Raw genomic sequence first — 17,998 nt, 5'->3', positions numbered from 1 at the left:
GGTGGCGAATTTTCTTGACACATTTATCAAAGATGTTTGACATTTTATACTCTTATGACGATTGAATGTAGAAAAAGATGAGGAAGTAATATCACAGGTGGCGATGAATTGTGTTGTTTTTAAATTTATATTGACAATGAGGAAAGATGACTGATAATTGCAGTCAGAAACTTATCGAACGTGTATGATGTCGCCCGTAGGTCTATTTATATGATACACGGGATGAAAACTATAAAACACGATACTTAAAGAAGAAATCTGGAGACAAATATCTGATGATCTGAAAATAAATAGGGCTATATATTATTTTGATGAGATTTAATAGTATTAATTATGACATTTGAAATAATGTACAGTATTTATATGTCTTAACAGTTTACATAATTTTAATCAGAACATAGCAAAGAATCCTCTATCATATCATGAATGACAAAAAACTGTGGTCTATTCAACCTGAAATAAAGCATTAACGAATCATCATCCCAATCGAATCAGTGACCGAAACTCTCCCTTATCTTCGTGAGATACAAAGAGATTCCCAGGTATTTCTGACTTTAATTGTAGGCCTACTTTCTCTTTTCATTAACAAAATATGTTTATATAACTCCATTTCCTCATCATCTGAAGATTCAGATTCAACATAGTAGGATTCGTACATAATTTATAAAGTACGACAATATACTTAATAATCCGTGGCGCTACAGCCCGTGAAGGGCCTAGACCGACCAGCCGGCTGCTGGCCTCACGCCCACATGCCGAAGTAGAGGTGGACGATCATCCAACCAGAATGGAGGTATCGTGTGGTTAGCGTGATGATACGACAATATACTTACAGGTTATATATTTAAGTACGACAATATAACGTAAATACATAACTTGTAACATTTCCTCCAACGAGCGATTATTATAATCAGAAAAATGCTCTCTGCAAGAAGGCAGTGCATAGATGATTATACCGAGGTGTGATCTGTGATAGCGAGAACTCGCCAAGTGTTTAGAGGAAGGCTCTGCGCCTCTTTCTCGCCACAGATTTCTCGCTAGCGAGATCTCTTCAAGTGTGTAACGGGCTTAAGAAGCGACTTTTCCCTCTAAGCAACTATAAATAAATCATTAACGTAGCTCTCATAGTTTGCGTGCAGTAAGTGTTTCAAATTGTGCACTTTTTGTGGAATTCTAAACTCCGTATTTTCTCATCCACTCTCGGGAAAGGACGGAGTTTTACTTAAAAAAAAGTTGAGAAAGGTTGAGAGGAAATGAAACAAAGCAAATAAGTTGAAGGGAAGAAAGACAACGGAAAATAGCAAAAGAAAATTAATATAGGAGTAAAACAAAATATACAGGAAATATAATACATGTAAATAAATTGAGGAGGAAATTAAGCAGATATATAAAGTGAAAGAAGGTAATAAAAAAAGGGGGAAGCAGAAAATTAAGAAAGAAAAGATAAAAAGAAAGAAAGAAAGAATAAAAAAGGAGAGGAATGAAGAAAAAGCAAAAAAGAAAAGAACGAAAAGGAAGTTTGTTTATTATTGATCATCATTTTATTAAATGTGGACTGGGATAACTAAAAGTTGACAGCTGTAAAGTTAACTGTAAAATAAACACCTTGGATTAATATATCCTCATAAACAAGAAGAGGTTATAAATATACTGTATCAAAAGATCAAATAAAACAAAGATTTTTCCTCTAGAAAGACTTTCAAGAAGAAAAAAACAAATAAAAATAATAAAGCAAATAATCCACCGGAAGTGGAGTAACGGTTAGCCTGCCTGATCGTGAAACGAGCGGGACCGGGTTCAAATCCTGGTTGAGGTTTTTTTGGGGCTTTCCCTCAACTCACTACGAGCAAATGATGGCTAACTTTCAGCTCTGGACCCCGGAGGCAATAATCACCTTCATATTATTCAGACGCTAGATAAGTATAGCAGTTGATACAGCATCGTAAAATAAACTAATAAAAATAAAAAATAAAGCAAATAAAGGAAGGATAAAAGAAAAGTAAACAAAACAATGAAATAAAGACAGAAGATTAATGAAAATAAAATGGCAAAAGAAACAAAAGAAAGGCATAAATAAGGAGAGGGCGGAAGTAAGCATATAAAAAATGAACACTGAGAAAAAGAGGATAATAAAAAAGGAGCAAATACAAAAGAATGCAACATCGTGTAACTTGGGTCGCTGTTTGCGAACAATTTAATACAGTAATTGAATGTCTCTTGGCTGAAACAATAACACATTTCCTATACACTCCCCTGTCTCCTGTAAATAACCTATTATCAAGGGGTGAATAAATTCCTCCCCTCTGGATCAAGGCTAATCCCTTATTTCGGCCACAGATGGGAGCGCATGCTGGCAGCGTGCAAAAGCGGCGGATGTCCGTCTCGTATTCACCTGATTGAATACTACGACAGGGGATGTAGGAACAAGGAGTTCTTTCTTTTCTATTTGTATTTTTTTTTCTTCGTAAGGGGAAGAGAGAGGTTATTCAGCACTGCAAGCAAGCATACGTTGATCCCCTGTGATGAAGGAGTAGGATGAATGATCTCAACAGTGGATTTATAGACCCGGAGATACTACAGATATGGCTCAGCCAGTTCCTAACAGTAACCAGATTAAAAGACCAACCTTAAACAGAGTAATCGGCTCTCGCCCTAGTCATCTCCGATCAATATCGATTTGAGTCGTGAATATTACAGTGGAAGTTGTACGTATTTGGATAGTCATCTCCATTTGGTATTATCGAAACTCGATTGCTATTTTTTTCCCATATACAGAGCTTTCATTTCAAAACTTCCCAGTCTAAATAACTAATTATTTAAATTGAATTCAATTTAAACAATAAACACGTCAATTTAGATATTGAGGGGAAAGTCTGAAACCAGCCTTAATTGTATTTTAGATTTTACCCCCATCCCCAGCCACCCCACTTTGAAATTTCAAATGGCACCCCTATATTTTTATACTTAAATATGAAAGAGCATTCAATTGTTCATACACCTTATTCATTTATTTCGCATCTTTTGCCTGGCAACCTGACAAACAGTTTATTTTGCACTAAATCAAGTGTTCAAAATGTGCTCCATTATTGGCTAAACATTAATACAGTCTATTTTGGAACTCCTCGCGAACGTTTTGGTGTGTTTCCGTACTAATCCGATTACATTCTTGGGTTATTCTATTTTTCAGTTCTTGAATATTCTCAGGCGGAGGGGTATAACAACTGATTTCAAATGACCCCATAGGAAGAAGTCAAGCGGTGTCAGGTCTGGAGATCTCGCCGGCCATTCTACAGCACCTCTCCTATCAATCCATTTTCCAGGAAATCTTCTATCCAGCCAATGTCGCACAGTTACTGCGTAGTGTGGGGGAGCTCTGTCCTGTTGAAAATGAAAATTTTGTTCGTCCAACACCAGGTTTCCTTCATTGATTTGTTCTCTAGCGACAGTGTGATAAGTGGATCAATTACACTTTCCAATATGTTCAAATACAATTCTTCAGTCAGGTTTTCTTCAATGAAAATCGGTCCAACAATATCATCCCCAAAAATTTCAACCCACGCATTGATCTTCTGAGGAAACTAGGTATTATCTTCACGAAACACATGAAGATTTTCATGTCTCAGTACCTACAATTGGGTTTGTTGACAAACTCATTTAAGAAAAAAGTCGCTTCATCACTAAAGCAAATATTTTGTGTCAAATTTGGATCATCTTCAATTCTGTCAACCTGGTTGGAGGGTTGGTATAGCGCTGGCCTTCTATGCCCAAGGTTGCGGGTTCGATCGCGGGCCAGGTCGATGGCATTTAAATGTGCTTAAATGCGACAGGCTCATGTCAGTAGATTTACTGGCATGTAAAAGAACTCCTGCGGGAGAAAATTCCGGCACATCCGGTGACGCTGATATAACCTCTGCAGTTGCGAGCGTCGTTAAATAAAACATAACATTTTTTTTTTCTATGACATCGGTGACTTAGGTTTTTCTCAGGATGCCTCTCATTGAAAGCTCTAGCAATTATACAAGCACAACGGTTTTCAGCTCCATAAATAAATATGATTTCTGATCCCTCTTTAAGGGTGTACATCATTCTACAATAATTTAATACACGAAAACAACTATTACAAGGATTGTTCAATGGTATGTGTAGCTTCAGCTCTAATCAACATTAACAACAATCGAGGTTACCAGACAACGATATAAAACAAAGGATGTGAAATAAATAAATGAAGTGTATAAACATTTTAATGCTCTTTCATATTTAAGTATAAAAATATAGAGGTGTCATTTGAAATTTCAAAGTGGGGCAATTATGCCTGGTTTCATACTTCCCCTTCAATATCTAAATTGACGTGTTTTTTCTTTAAATTGAATTCTATTTAAATAACTAGTTATTTAGACTGGGAAGTTTTGAAATGAAAGCCCTGTATGTAACAGGATTGTGTATTATGAATAAGCTTATAAGTTGTGTGTGTAAATACAGAGTGTAAAAGCATTAAATATTATTCGTAACCTTATGATTACCCTTTTTCCCTTAAAATGCTGAACACAAAAGTTCCTGGAAATAACTTAAGGGAAGACTCCACTGAAAATAATGAAAATTTTTCCAAATTTTTTTTAACTATTTCACTTATTCAGAATTTATATTTTCATACCCCAAATGGATTCAGCTCAATTCTGATTACAAATACTCGTATGTTTACACTTTTTAAATTAAGGCTGGAAGGGGGCGTGAAATTTAAAGAGCTGTCAAAATCGTTTTTCATCGAAGAATTCTTTTTTAAAATTTCTGATTACAAATCTAGTACCTCTTTGTTAGCTCCCTGAAATTACTAGATGAATGTAGCGGAGGAGAATATTAATTTACATAAATATTCATTTTATTTTAAAATCCATTTTTCTGTGTTCATTTTTGTTGATTCAAAACCAACTTTCTTATGCTAAATATTAATCAATCTGGATGAACTTTTTACTGCAAGTATTTATGAGGTAGCTGCATGTTTCTATGCATTTATTTGGTGAGAAATGCTGTTCATATTTATTTTGTAAGAAATGCTGCTAGTTTATTTTTATTAATATTAATAAAATAAACTAGCAGCATTAAGAAAAATATTAATAAAATAAACTAGCAGCATTTCTCACTAAATAAATGCATAGAAACATGCAGCTACCTCATAAATACTTGCAGTAAAAAGTTCATCCAGATTGATTAATATTTGGCATAAGAAAGTTGGTGTTGAATCAACAAAAATAAACACAGAAAAATAGATTTGAAAATAAAATGAATATTTATGTAAATTAATATTCTCCTCTGCTACATTCATCTAGTAACTTCAGGGAGCCAACAAAAAGTTACTAGACTTGTAATCAGAAAATTTAAAAAAGAATTCTTCGATGAAAAACAATTTTGACAGCTCTTTAAATTCCACGCCCCCTTCCAGCCTTAATTTAAAAAGTGTAAACATACGAGTATTTGTAATCAGAATTGAGCTGAATCCATTTGGGGTATGAAAATATAAATTCTGAATAAGTGAAATAGCTAAAAAAAATTTGGAAAAATGTTCATGATTTTCAGTGGAGTCTTCCCTTAAGTAATATTATGCAGTTGTTTAAAATATATATGTGTGTGTGTGTGCGTGCGTGCGTGCGTGCGTGCGTGTATATATATTCAAGTGTGATTGCACGATGTTACACAAAATATATTTTACTGAAACCTTATATTATTTTTTACTTACTTGAAATCTGCATTGAAATTTATGCATGAAAACAAAAACATTTCGTTTATCTCACTGAATTTTCTTTTAAATACAAGATACAAAGATAAGTCGTACATAAGTGCGAAGATCACAAGCAAACAATGAGACATGTCCCATTTGAATGCCCGCTATGAATTCATGTCGCATCCAAATTTCCGGAAATACACTATCTCCACCTCTTATAAAAACTGTTTTGCAATGAACAGTCCTTTAAAACTTTTTGGTATATATTAATTCAATGTATATACAACTTCAGTGTACATATTCAGTATAGAGTTTTCATATTATACGCGTAGTTAAAATTATGATTAGTTACTCCATGAACCAATGTACCTTATGTGATCACGCCCAATGACGTCACCTCCCCTCTTTACGGACATGAAGGCGCAACATTTTTGTATAAAATTAACCGTGCCGCTCTGCCTCTCTCAGTAATATCTCGGCATCAAGAACAACTACTAATACAGTCCTGTGCGACCATTCGTTTGGTTTTTAATCGCGATTTATGCAATATTAAAGTGATAATAGATACACACGATCATTTTGAGTGAATCATAGCGAAAAAATTGTTGTGAGCTGAGACTAATTCGAAATGTCGCTTCATATGCATGTTATTTATTAATTACTTCTCTTATCGTAGATCCAAACTATTCATTTTTAAACCGAAACAAAAATGGAACATGCAAACCAAGACAACTGCAGTTTCATTCCCGAAACTGGATGATGTGTTCTACGTGACTGTGTATCCTGATTACAGAGTAGAATTTTTGTTGATATTTAGCGCTCCAAACGACATGGAGAAATTGCGTGGTGTTTAATAAAACTGTTTCGCGAGTCGGATAATAATAAATAATTCTTCAAATTAAATTAAAGTAATGGCGTATATTGTAATATTTAATTTAATAGTTTACAGTATTCTTCTATTTAATTCATAAAGTAACACTTGAATACAAGTAACTTTTTTCGAATTGAATTTGTTGTGATCTTTGTAACTTGTAAGTTCATTCATATGTACGTATACTTTTTGGTTGAGTGGAAGAGAAGGTCTCACGGCCTTATCTTTGTCAGGTAAAGTAAATTATCATCATCATTATTATTATTATTATTATTATTATTATTATTATTATTATTATTATTATTATTATTGACGGCCGGGTAGCTCAGTTGGTAGAGCAGCTAGTTACGGACTGGAAGGTCCAGGGTTCGATCCCAGGTGATGACAGGATTTTTTCTCGTTGCCAAACTTTCAGAACGGCCCCGAGGTTCACCCAGCCTCCTATAAAATTGAGTACCGGGACTTTCCCGGGGGTAAAAGGCGTGGTGCCGACCACACCCCCTCATTCTAGTGCCGAGATCATGGAAAGCATGGGGTCTACCTCCATGCCCCCCAAGTGCCTTCGTGGCATATTACGGGGATACCTTTACCTTTATTATTATTATTATTATTATTATTATTATTATTATTATTATTATTATTATTATTATTTACATTTTAAGTTATAATATTTCATTCGAATTCGTAAACAGAGAATTCAAATTACAAATTTGAATAATGCTATCTAATGTAACTATTCTAACTACAGCGGAATAATGGAAATATTAATATTGTTGTTATAAACAAAATGAAATTTAAAGACATGGAAATCTAATTCAATGTATGCTACTGTTACAATAATTATGGAAGCGACATTCTGTAAAAGTAAATTTATATGGTGCGCTTGATGCTTAGGAAATTGATGTAGATTATTCCTGATTGTGAGTAAAAAACAATTTCGAACCATCAGCGACAAGACAAATAAGACACTATGAAGCTGACAATATTGCGGTGATAGATAATTCCGATTGGTTAAAATGCAACGATTTTTTACAAGTTATTGGTGAATTGGTACAGGAGTGAAATAGTCATTGAAATTTTGGCTGGAATTTATTCACAGGGATTTTTTAAATTGTGTTAAAAAATAATGACACTTATTCTGAAACTGCTTGGAAGAAAAAAAAATAGTTCAGTGTCAATTTTATGCTCAAAATCTTCTGTAAGGAACTATCGATCACAAGATTTAATCCCACTTTATTTCGCTGTTTCGCGTTTTGAATTTCTACAGTAGCAATTACTTTTCAAACGTTCTGATTTACAATATTACTGGTTATTTAAAAAGGAAGGAATCTGCTGTATTTGAGTAGTAACAAATTTCTTGTTATTATCTTATTTTGAATGGTTTTATTTTTTTAATAACAGTTATACTGTCTACAGTTTATGTCGATGGGTTTATTTTTACTTAAGTTTAATCTATTTATAAATACTAAAAATCGAAGTATAAAACTGAAGCATTGAGAATTATATAAACTTTATAGACCTAAGCCACAAAATGTAAAGTTTACAGAAAGTTTTGAGATGTTTCTAATTTAAGACAAGTAACTTGTTCTCATTTTAAGTTTAATCGGTCTCGAAATTCACTCAAATCGATCGAAAGAAAGTTGTAACTTTCTCCCTCCATAACTTTCGCTGTAAAGTAGTATGGAATATGGTATTTTTTTTCTAGAGATCGTCAGGTATGATCCTGAGTATAACTCGAGATAAAACAAGAATCTGAAGAAACTCTGGTCAGAAAAGAAGTTACTCGAAGCAAAAGCGGGCCCTGCCTCTTAGAGAACGAGGAAAAACAAAATCACATCGATAGGAGTTTGAGAGCCCCTGTGAAGGATCACGCTCTAATGCGCTGGAAGATTGGGTGGGGAGAGACGACATGGAATTTGGCGGGATTATGTCACTCGGTCAAGCGTGCTTAAGAGCAGACACAGAGGGTCGCGAAGAATGGAAACATCCATCAAACAACCCTCACCCTCGGAGTCTGACAGCGCGTTTTAATTGCTGGCTAGGGAAAGGATTCTTTGGTCGCACCCAGTGCCAATATGTGACGTGTTATAGGGCACCCACACTCTTCATCTAGTCCCAAAATATGACCTATTGTATGCCACTCGCGCTTCTAAATGCACAAAAACATGACGTGTTGTAAAGCATTCGTGCTTCTAAATCATTAACAAAATATTACATATTACAGGGCGCCAGCTCTTCTTCAACCACCATCAAAATGAGATGTGTTGCAGAGCACTCGGTATTTTTTCATTCAGCACTAAAATGCAACGAAGTACAAGCGTAGACCGTTCATCACCAGAAGTGATGTGTTGCAGAACACCTGTTCTTTTTGTCCAACAGCAAGGAGCGACATGTTGCAGAACACCTGCGTTTCTTCATTTCTTCAGTTAGAATCAAAATGTGACGTGCTGTATCCAGTATAAAAAACCAGACGTGTGCAGAGCGGCCTGGCTTCTTCATTCAGTATCCAAGTGTGATCTGTTGCAGGACTCCTGTGCTTCTTCATGCAGTGTCAAAATGTGACGTGATTCAGGACACCCGCGCTTCTTCATTTAGAATCAAAATGTGACGTGTTTCAGGTCACCTGTGCTTCTTCATCCAGAATCAAAATATGACGAGTTGCAGGGCATTCGCACGTCTTCATTTAGTATCAAAATGTGACGTGTTTCAGGACACCGCGCTTCTTCATTCAGAATCAAAATGTGATGTGTTGCAGGACATTCGCACTTCTTCATTTAGTATCAAAATGTGACGTGTTTCTGGACACCCGCGCTTCTTCATCCAGAATCAAAACCTGACATGTTTCATGGCACCCGCGCTTCTTCATTCAGAATCAAAATGTGACGTGTTGCAGGACATTCGCACTTCTTCATTTAGTATCAAAATGTGACGTGTTTCAGGGCACCCGCGCTTCTTCATCCAGAATCAAAATGTGGCGTGTTACAGAGCATTCTCGCTACTTCATTCAGTACCAAATGTGACGTGTTTCAGGGTATCCGCCCTACTTCATTCAGAATCAAAATGTGACGTGTTGCAGGGCACCCGCGCTTCTTCAATCAGCTGTCCTGCGGCCTGGATCTGGTGTCCATGGCTGGAGAATGGCTGACGGCCACTGCCAACACCAACATGTTCACATACGAGATCGCCCCCGTGTTCATTTTGATGGAGACGGTCGTGATGGAGAAGATGCGCGAGATCATCGGGTACCACGGAGGAGACTCGATCCTGGCGCCAGGCGGCTCCATTTCGAACTTGTATGCCTTCCTGGCCGCACGCCACCGCATGTTCCCCGACTACAAGCAGAAGGGGCTGAGCTGCATCCCGGGCCAGCTGGTCATGTACACATCGGACCAGTGTCACTACTCCATCAAGAGTTGCGCCGCGGTGTGCGGCCTGGGCGTCGACAACTGCGTCGAGGTGCCGTCCGACGCGCGCGGGCGCATGATCCCCTCCGAGCTGGAGCGCCTCATCCTGGAACGCAAGGCTCGAGGGCACATCCCCTTCTTCGTGAACGCCACGGCCGGCACCACAGTGCTGGGCGCTTTCGACCCCATCGAGCCCATTGCTGACATCTGCCAGAAGTACAAGCTGTGGCTGCACATCGACGTGAGTACTGTTCAGGACGAGCGACGAGGGGGATCGCCGGCCCGCGCTGCCGACATGCACTGATAAGGCTCTCTGTTACAGGCGGCGTGGGGCGGAGGCTTGCTGCTATCCAGGAAGTACCGGCACCCGCGCCTCTCCGGCATCGAGAGGTGAGTAATCCGCGAACTTGACAGCTGCGGACTAATTGCATTTTAATGTAGCACAACCCTTCTTTCGTCAACCCTCACTCTTGTCTTTTTCTTCTTTCTTGCTTCCTATCTCCTCATTTGTGTTCCTGTATTTATTGATTTACTATTTTCGCCTTAACCAATGTCCTTCTTTTTTCGTTCCATGTCTCATTTTTGTCCTCATCTCTTTACTGTCTTTTTTTTCTTTTCTTTTTACTGACTTTTCTTCTTACAATACATTTTTCTTTCAGTGTTTATATTTCTCTTTACAACAACTGCATCCTCCTAACTTTCCATATCCTTTTATCTTCATATTTTCTTTTATTTTGGTTTTGTGGGTACTTCCTTTGCTTCTCCTCATTCCTGTATACTTTCATTTATTCTTTCTTTACTTATTTTGTAAATTTATTTACTCTTTTGCATATTTCCTTATTTATGAAGTTATTTCCAATTGATTTTTATTTCCTTTTTATTACCTTTCCCTTACTTTAATGTTGCTTTCCTTTTCTGCTTCGTTTTTTCTATAGTTTCCTTTCTCCTTCTGTTCTTCTTTATCTTGTCTTCTCTTCCCTCACTTCCTTTATCTTTCTCCTATCTTTTCTTCACCTCCTTTTTAATTTCATTTCCTCTGATATTCTAATTTAATACAATTTTTTCTTTACTTTATTTTTGCTTTTGCTCACTTTTCTTTGCATGTTTTATTCATTTGGCATTCTATGTTTTCTGTTTTATTTCCTTTTCTCTCTTTCTCCAATGTACCCATTTCTCTTCAACTTTCTTGGTTTCCCAACTTTATTTTCTCCATTATATTTCTTTTTTTAGTTCCTTCTTTGTTTCTTCTTTTTCTTCTTCTTCTTCTTCTTCTTCTTCTTCTCTTTTACATAACGTTACCTTTTTATTTTTTGTTATCCTTTTACTTCTCTCTCACTTTCTTCCTTTCTTCCCACCCTCTCTATTTCTCTCACATCTCACATTTCATGGACAGTTCATTATTTCTGTTTCACTGTCCATAATCCTTTTCGATACTTATATCTCAGACTGCTGGCTACTGTTTACGGCTCCATTGAGTAGAATAGGATACGATCTGTTGCTTGCAATTGCTTGTTTCAAGCACACCTCCAGCCAAGTCTGTACTGTTTTTTTTTTTTTTTTTTTTTTTTTTGCATATCCTGGTATACCCTATGTTCTTAAGCTACAGAATATCCGAAACGCCCTGCATCATAGGAAAATTCATAGTATGTGTTCCCTATGTTTTCTGTGCTGTTTCACTTAGTTCTGTAGGCGCATTTTCAGATTGTGAAGCACATGGGGAATAATATAATCTGCTGCAATTGCATGACATTCATCCTTTACGTTGATGGACATCATCGTAAATGTTTACGCTGTACATCCGGGACTTCAAAAACCTCCAGAATGCAAAGTCCAACGGACTCAAATCCGGCGATCGTGGAGTCCATTCAGTGTGCCCTCGGCGACCAATCCAGTGTTCCGGAAACATGTCATCCAGCCAGTTTTGCACAGCCTTTACGTATTGCGGTGAAGCGCTGTCTGACATGAATCATGCAGGAGGCTCTCAAATGATGTCAATATCGACATCAGCTAATATCACAGTACTTCCAAATAATTTTCGCCCTTCACATTTCCTTCCAAAAAAATGCGGGCCAATGATACTATCCTTCCAGATGTCATAACACCCTGCTGTGTTGAGAGAGCGTACCAAGATTTGCTCTCCTGTGACCAGTAGCGCAGATTCTCTTTGTTGACTTCCCCATTCAGGAAAAAAATTGTTTCAACGGGAAGCATCACGCTGGATAAGAAGGCTGCTTCCTCACAAATCATGTCCAAGGACAAATTACACACTTCCACTCTACAGTCAGGATCATCTTCTCATACGCGTTGGAAAAGTTGCGGCTTGAATGAATGGAATTTTTCCTTCTTCAGGATATCGTGGACGGTGGACCAGTTCCTGGTTGGTTTGCCAGATTGACTTCTTTGGAATGACATAGAATTTTGGCAATCACCATTTCCTAAACGTCTTCGTCAGTGAGTGGCCTTTCCAACAGGGGAAAATGTGTAACAGAATCCATTCTCGTGAATTTCTCAAGTAATCTTCCCACAGTGCTGTGAGGTATAGTCGGAGGCAACGATTTTGGCAGATGACCTCGATGACATTTCCAGTAGGCGAGCCAATATTGTTTGTGTAAGCTGCGAGAATGAGATGCGATAACATTCTGAGTCGTTCATATTTTCATAACAGCAGCTCATATCAATTATCCTTATTATGAAACACACCACGGTACAGTCCTACTCAAAGAATACCTGTAATAAATGTAAATGACTTCCGTTCGCAATGATTTTACAATACGTCTCCTACATTTTCTAAATTAAATTAATTCTTAATTAAAAGGCAGATCAATATACAAGATTTGTCCAGTAATAATCTAGGGATCGTCTACTGGTGGTGCGACAATTGAAGTTAATAAAATTACGATTCTTCTTGCTGCGGAAGTTAGATTTATATAAGAGTATAATAAATAGGATTGTAATGGATATTACAAGGGCAATAATTTCTTCACATGCACATTGTGAATAGAACAGAGAAGAAAGCATTTTAAAATATTCGAAATCGTACAAAATATCGGAGAAACCAATTTTCCCTGCACAAATTGCACCAATTGAAAAATATAATTACCATTCACAATAAATACTGTATTTTATGGATTCTAAAAAGTTGTTTATTAATCTAGAGGTATTGGCTGATGACTATACTAAATTCCAGCACAAGATTCATTCAGAATAATTACATTTTGGTTTTTTACTAAATGTATAGGCCTACTATCAAAAGGTGTTACATACCCCCTTAAATACTGTACATGTGTTACCTGTGCGATATCCGATGTTTCATTTTTTTAAGTATAATTCATAGTACTGAAACTGCCATATTGAATTCGCACAAATTGTATTATTCGTAATTTTCGTCTCGAAAACCCCTAAGATATCTAATTTAATTTTTCGCCCATTTTTGTCCCACTCCACCACTTTAGGGACAAAGTCGGACTAAATAATACCTTATTCGTATTCTGTGATCGCAAAGATCCCCAGATATCGACTTTCATCGAGATCGGATGACATGAGATTTCTCACTCCCTTCTGCCTTTTCATCAGTAAATTAGGATATGGTATTTAAAAAAATCTAAGAATGTTTAACCATTATTGTAGAGAGTAACCTTCACTTTAAATTTTACGTCTCTAGTTAAATATAGTTTAGTGAATTTTTAAAATCGTCGACTTCTTTCTCTCTCCTCTCTGCTCGGAAGTTAAAAAAAAAAAAAAAAAAAAAAAAAAAAAAAAAAAAAAAAAACTGCAGTTAATTCAAGGGAGTAGCCTACATGAAATTGAATTTTTTTTACTTTTCTTATACATTTTAGAAACAATTCTGAGAGATGAGATGAATAGTCTAACCCAATTTTATGAGTGAATCTTTGTATTAAATTTAAAGGCTGCACGTCTGCTGGTTAAACAAAATAAATCGGTATAATTATTTTGATCATTACTGCCTCCCATTTTCCATCCCTTAATGTTCGTATTTCGTAAAACTCAGTCTTATCTATTGACTTAGGATTAACATATTTCCATATACATAGGCCTATATATTTCCATATATGTAACAGATTATATTTCCATTTCGTACAATATTCTGGTCACGAGACATAATCATATACTTTGTCTTTTCGGGATTTACCACCAAACCTATCGCTTTATTTGCTTCAAGTAAAATTTCCGTGTTTTCCCTAATCGTTTGTGGAGTTTTTCCTAACATATTCACGTCATCCGCATAGACAAAAAGCTGATGTAACCCGTTCAATTCCAAACCCTCTCTGTTATCCTGAACTTTCCTAATGGCATATTCTAGAGCGAAGTTAAAAAGTAAAGGTGATAGTGCATCTCCTTGCTTTAGCCCGCAGTGAATTGGAAAAGCATCAGATAGAAACTGGCCTATACGGACTCTGCTGTAAGTTTCATTGAGACACATTTTAATTAATCGAACAAGTTTCTTGGGAATACCAAAGACACATATAGACTACTGTAATATTTGTTTAGTTTTTGGAGGTGTCTGTCCAGAGTGCACAAATACTCGGGCGTGCATGTTTACTCTTATGTCCTACCCATTCCACTGCGACAGAGATAACAACCAATCTTGCAGCGGTGAGAACTCGCTCTCCAGATCGCATTAAGAAAATCCATCTGCCAAAATCCCTGGCGCGACCTATACTGATTGTCGTTCGGGATGACGCCGATTAAACTCGTTGTTAACGTCTCGGTGTGAGTAACCTTCACGCCCACACAACAGTTTAATTTCTTCATGTTCCTCCTGCGACAGCATCGTTCACGGCAACAAAACTGGAACAACACAGGGACTTTATCATTTAGCCTGTGATATGGAACTTTTCGGACATTCTGTATTCGCTACAAATCCTTTTTCTGTAATGAACACGAATGATCGAAACTTCACTGCCGCATGCGCATAACAGATTTACTGAACAAATTGTCAATTCCGAAGACTAAATAAATACACGTCCACACTCTCATCCTCACATATCTATGTGACGCAAACAATCAAGAATGCCTAACTTCAATGATACGGCTGGCTGGTTTTTCGAGGTCCGAATCTGAGTTAGAGCAATGAACTTGGGCTCACATTGGCCCTTGAGCGTCCTATATGCAATGATTGTTCCAATGCCTGTATTATATTTGTATTCTATAATTTTGGAATTTATATTTTTTTTATAAATTGTCCTACTTTATTCACGTACGATATTATTCTTCTCTATGTTAATATTATGTTATATAAATTCATTGCCGCTCTTATTTTAATTTTTATTTCCTATTTTATTTTATTTCATTTTCTGTATTCCTCTTATACTAATATAGGCCTATTATATTATATAATTTCACTGTAGCAGTAATTTTAATTTTAGTTCCTATTTTATTTTATTTTGTATATTCTCTTATATGCCTATTAATAATATATCTGAACTGCGACCGAACACGAGCGCTGCTCATTCGGTCCTCAAATTTTGTTAATATTACTGTATCTCCTTTTTTTTATATTGATTGTATTATTTTATTTCTATTTCTATAGTTGTAATTATATTCTGTATTCTGTATATTTAAATTTAAATAATAAATAAATTAATTAAATTACGAGCATATAGACTATGTTGAACGGTTATGTTTTGACGTGAATACGTCTTTAAAATCAGACCGAGACATGAAATGGCCATGTAGTTATAATGTCGAGAGGGTACTCAATTCCGACACTATAACTTAGGGCCATATTCATAGACATTTTTAGCGCGGGCTTCCGGTGGATGATCAGCGTTTTTCGTATTCATAAACCAGTGTTAGCGATAGGATATGATTTGAATTCTGTACTAGTAACCAGTGGATAGCCGGGGCTAGCTTAGTACGCTTGTAGCGCGTGATGCGAAATGTCTATGAATAGCACCCTTAGTGACTAATAACAAGATTGAAATAAATGTGGGCTCCTTCAATCGGATATACGACTACGATGCGAGCATGATCTTGATTGGCGCTGCGCAAGATTTTACTCTTGCAGTTGAAATATGTTTGTCCATCTTCTTAGATTGGTTAAATAACACAGCAAAACTTAATAAATGTTGTTGTAAAGTTTTTACTATTTGCTCGGAAATTTTTTATGCACACAGGCAAGACATTCGAAAGAGAAAATTGATATAAATTAATAATTTATTTTGTTTTGCAGGTCGGACTCTGTGACGTGGAACCCACACAAGTTGATGGGCGCGTTGCTGCAATGCTCAACAGTACACTTCAAGCAGGATGTAAGTTTCAGGATAATTTAACAAGGGGAAGGATATAGTAATATACGTTACAAGAGCGGTATGTTGACGATTTCATGGTCGAGGAAAAGACTGAAAAAGCGAAACGTAGTTGAGCTTTTTTAATTTCCGAGAACATGAAAACAAACATACCGCTCGTGAATCTTTCATTTTTTTGCCGAAGATCGTTTATTACATACCTGAAAGACGAATTTCTAATTAGTTGCAATGAAATCTCCATGTTGGTTTCTGTTTAATGACGGCAACTTCGGGAAACCAAAATATCTTTCTTCAACATTGTTGCTATAAAATGTTTTCTGTGTTTACTATACTCCAGCAGGCCGTGATATACGTCTCTTTTTTTTTCCCCCAGTCTATAAATGCGAACTTAAAACAAACGGTAAGGTTATGTAATGATTTATTTTTCATTTTAATATTTTAACAATATTATTTATGTAACATATTGCAGTAATAACATCGGCATCTGGAATCTTGTTCATTTTTTCACGGCTTCCTTAATGTTACTTGTATCAGGAATGCAATAATTTTCGTGGAGTAGTAGACTTTACTTAATTTTTGCAAATATTTAAAAACAATAATTAACATTGCAATTTAGGTGAAATTGCAGTGGTAAGTTTCCAATTTATAATTATTACTATGTTAAACGTCTCTAAAAAATAATATGTTAAAAGCCTAAAGCAGTAAAATGAATGTCGCGCTTAAGCGGTAAGAAGAGGGAAATTGTTATGTGTGTTACGTTGGGAATACTGAATGTGGTATTTCACACTTACCGCGTATTGGTTCTGTGCGGAAAACAAGCAAATACGCACGATCTCGCACAAATCTTATTTATTACTATGGCAAAGAGTGGATTAGATAAGAGAATAGTTAATTGACAGGATGCGAGATTTCCCTTCACTAACAATGCTACAATTTTTCAAACGTTGGCGAATTTACTTCTACGATTTTCACTAGACACAGCTTAGGTAACAGAATATGTCTCACGCAGCCAATCATAACACTTTTAATGGATCTTCTCCATTTAATCAGGTCGTTGAAACCTTGCACTTGACAGCTGTTATTTCGTTCCAGAACCTTCTAATGAAATAGGTAGTTGAAGAACGCTGTGCGGTAGCCTTCTGAACCAATCACAACATAACATTTTCTATAGCCAGGCAACATACACTTTTAAGTGCGCAGAAATCAAATGCTCCTACCAACCAGACTGGAGTGCGGGTTACGTCATTTGGCTTACGTTCATGGAAGAGTGCGGATCTGCTTCTGTGAAGTACGATTTACTCTAGAAGTCTAGATAGTATAATACAGCAACATTTTATTCCTATTACTTTAGCATATTTCAGGTCAATCTTAAAATGTAAAATAGCCTACCACTCTGTCACGCTTATCGTGTGGAAGAATGACATCATGCATTACTCACGAACGTAAGCGCTATGTTTCGTATGTTACCACACTATAGGCCTATCAGCTGCTACTGCCGCTACGCGAAGTGCTGCTGTATTGTCAGTTTGCTACATGCTGTGTTACGTGGTATTACTACCACGTGCGTAATTTGCGTTCTCGTATCATAAAGTTATAAATAATTTGCAGCGCTGCTGTGAAATGTCGCAAAAAAGACTCGTTCAGAAAATTCTAACTCATCTAGTGAGAACCCTTTGCGTAAATAGTCAGATATCAGAATTGGTGCGAAGATCTCGTCAATTTTACGAGCAGGAGAAGA

At 36.5% G+C, this 17,998-nt stretch overlaps 1 protein-coding gene across 1 annotated transcript in view; it reads left to right on the top strand.

The window, feature by feature from the left end:
• Gad1 (glutamate decarboxylase) overlaps positions 1-17,998 on the top strand; it is an 81,485-nt gene that overhangs the window by 60,435 nt on the left and 3,052 nt on the right. The window contains exons 3-5 of the mRNA XM_069847489.1: positions 9,664-10,232; positions 10,314-10,381; positions 16,185-16,263. Coding sequence (XP_069703590.1) covers positions 9,664-10,232; positions 10,314-10,381; positions 16,185-16,263 — 716 coding nt within the window. The remainder of the gene's footprint in view (positions 1-9,663; positions 10,233-10,313; positions 10,382-16,184; positions 16,264-17,998) is intronic.

This window comes from Periplaneta americana, chromosome 15 (genome assembly GCF_040183065.1).
Source record: "Periplaneta americana isolate PAMFEO1 chromosome 15, P.americana_PAMFEO1_priV1, whole genome shotgun sequence".
NCBI classification, from domain to species: Eukaryota; Metazoa; Arthropoda; class Insecta; order Blattodea; family Blattidae; genus Periplaneta; species Periplaneta americana.
This window is presented reverse-complemented; position numbering and strand designations above follow the sequence as displayed.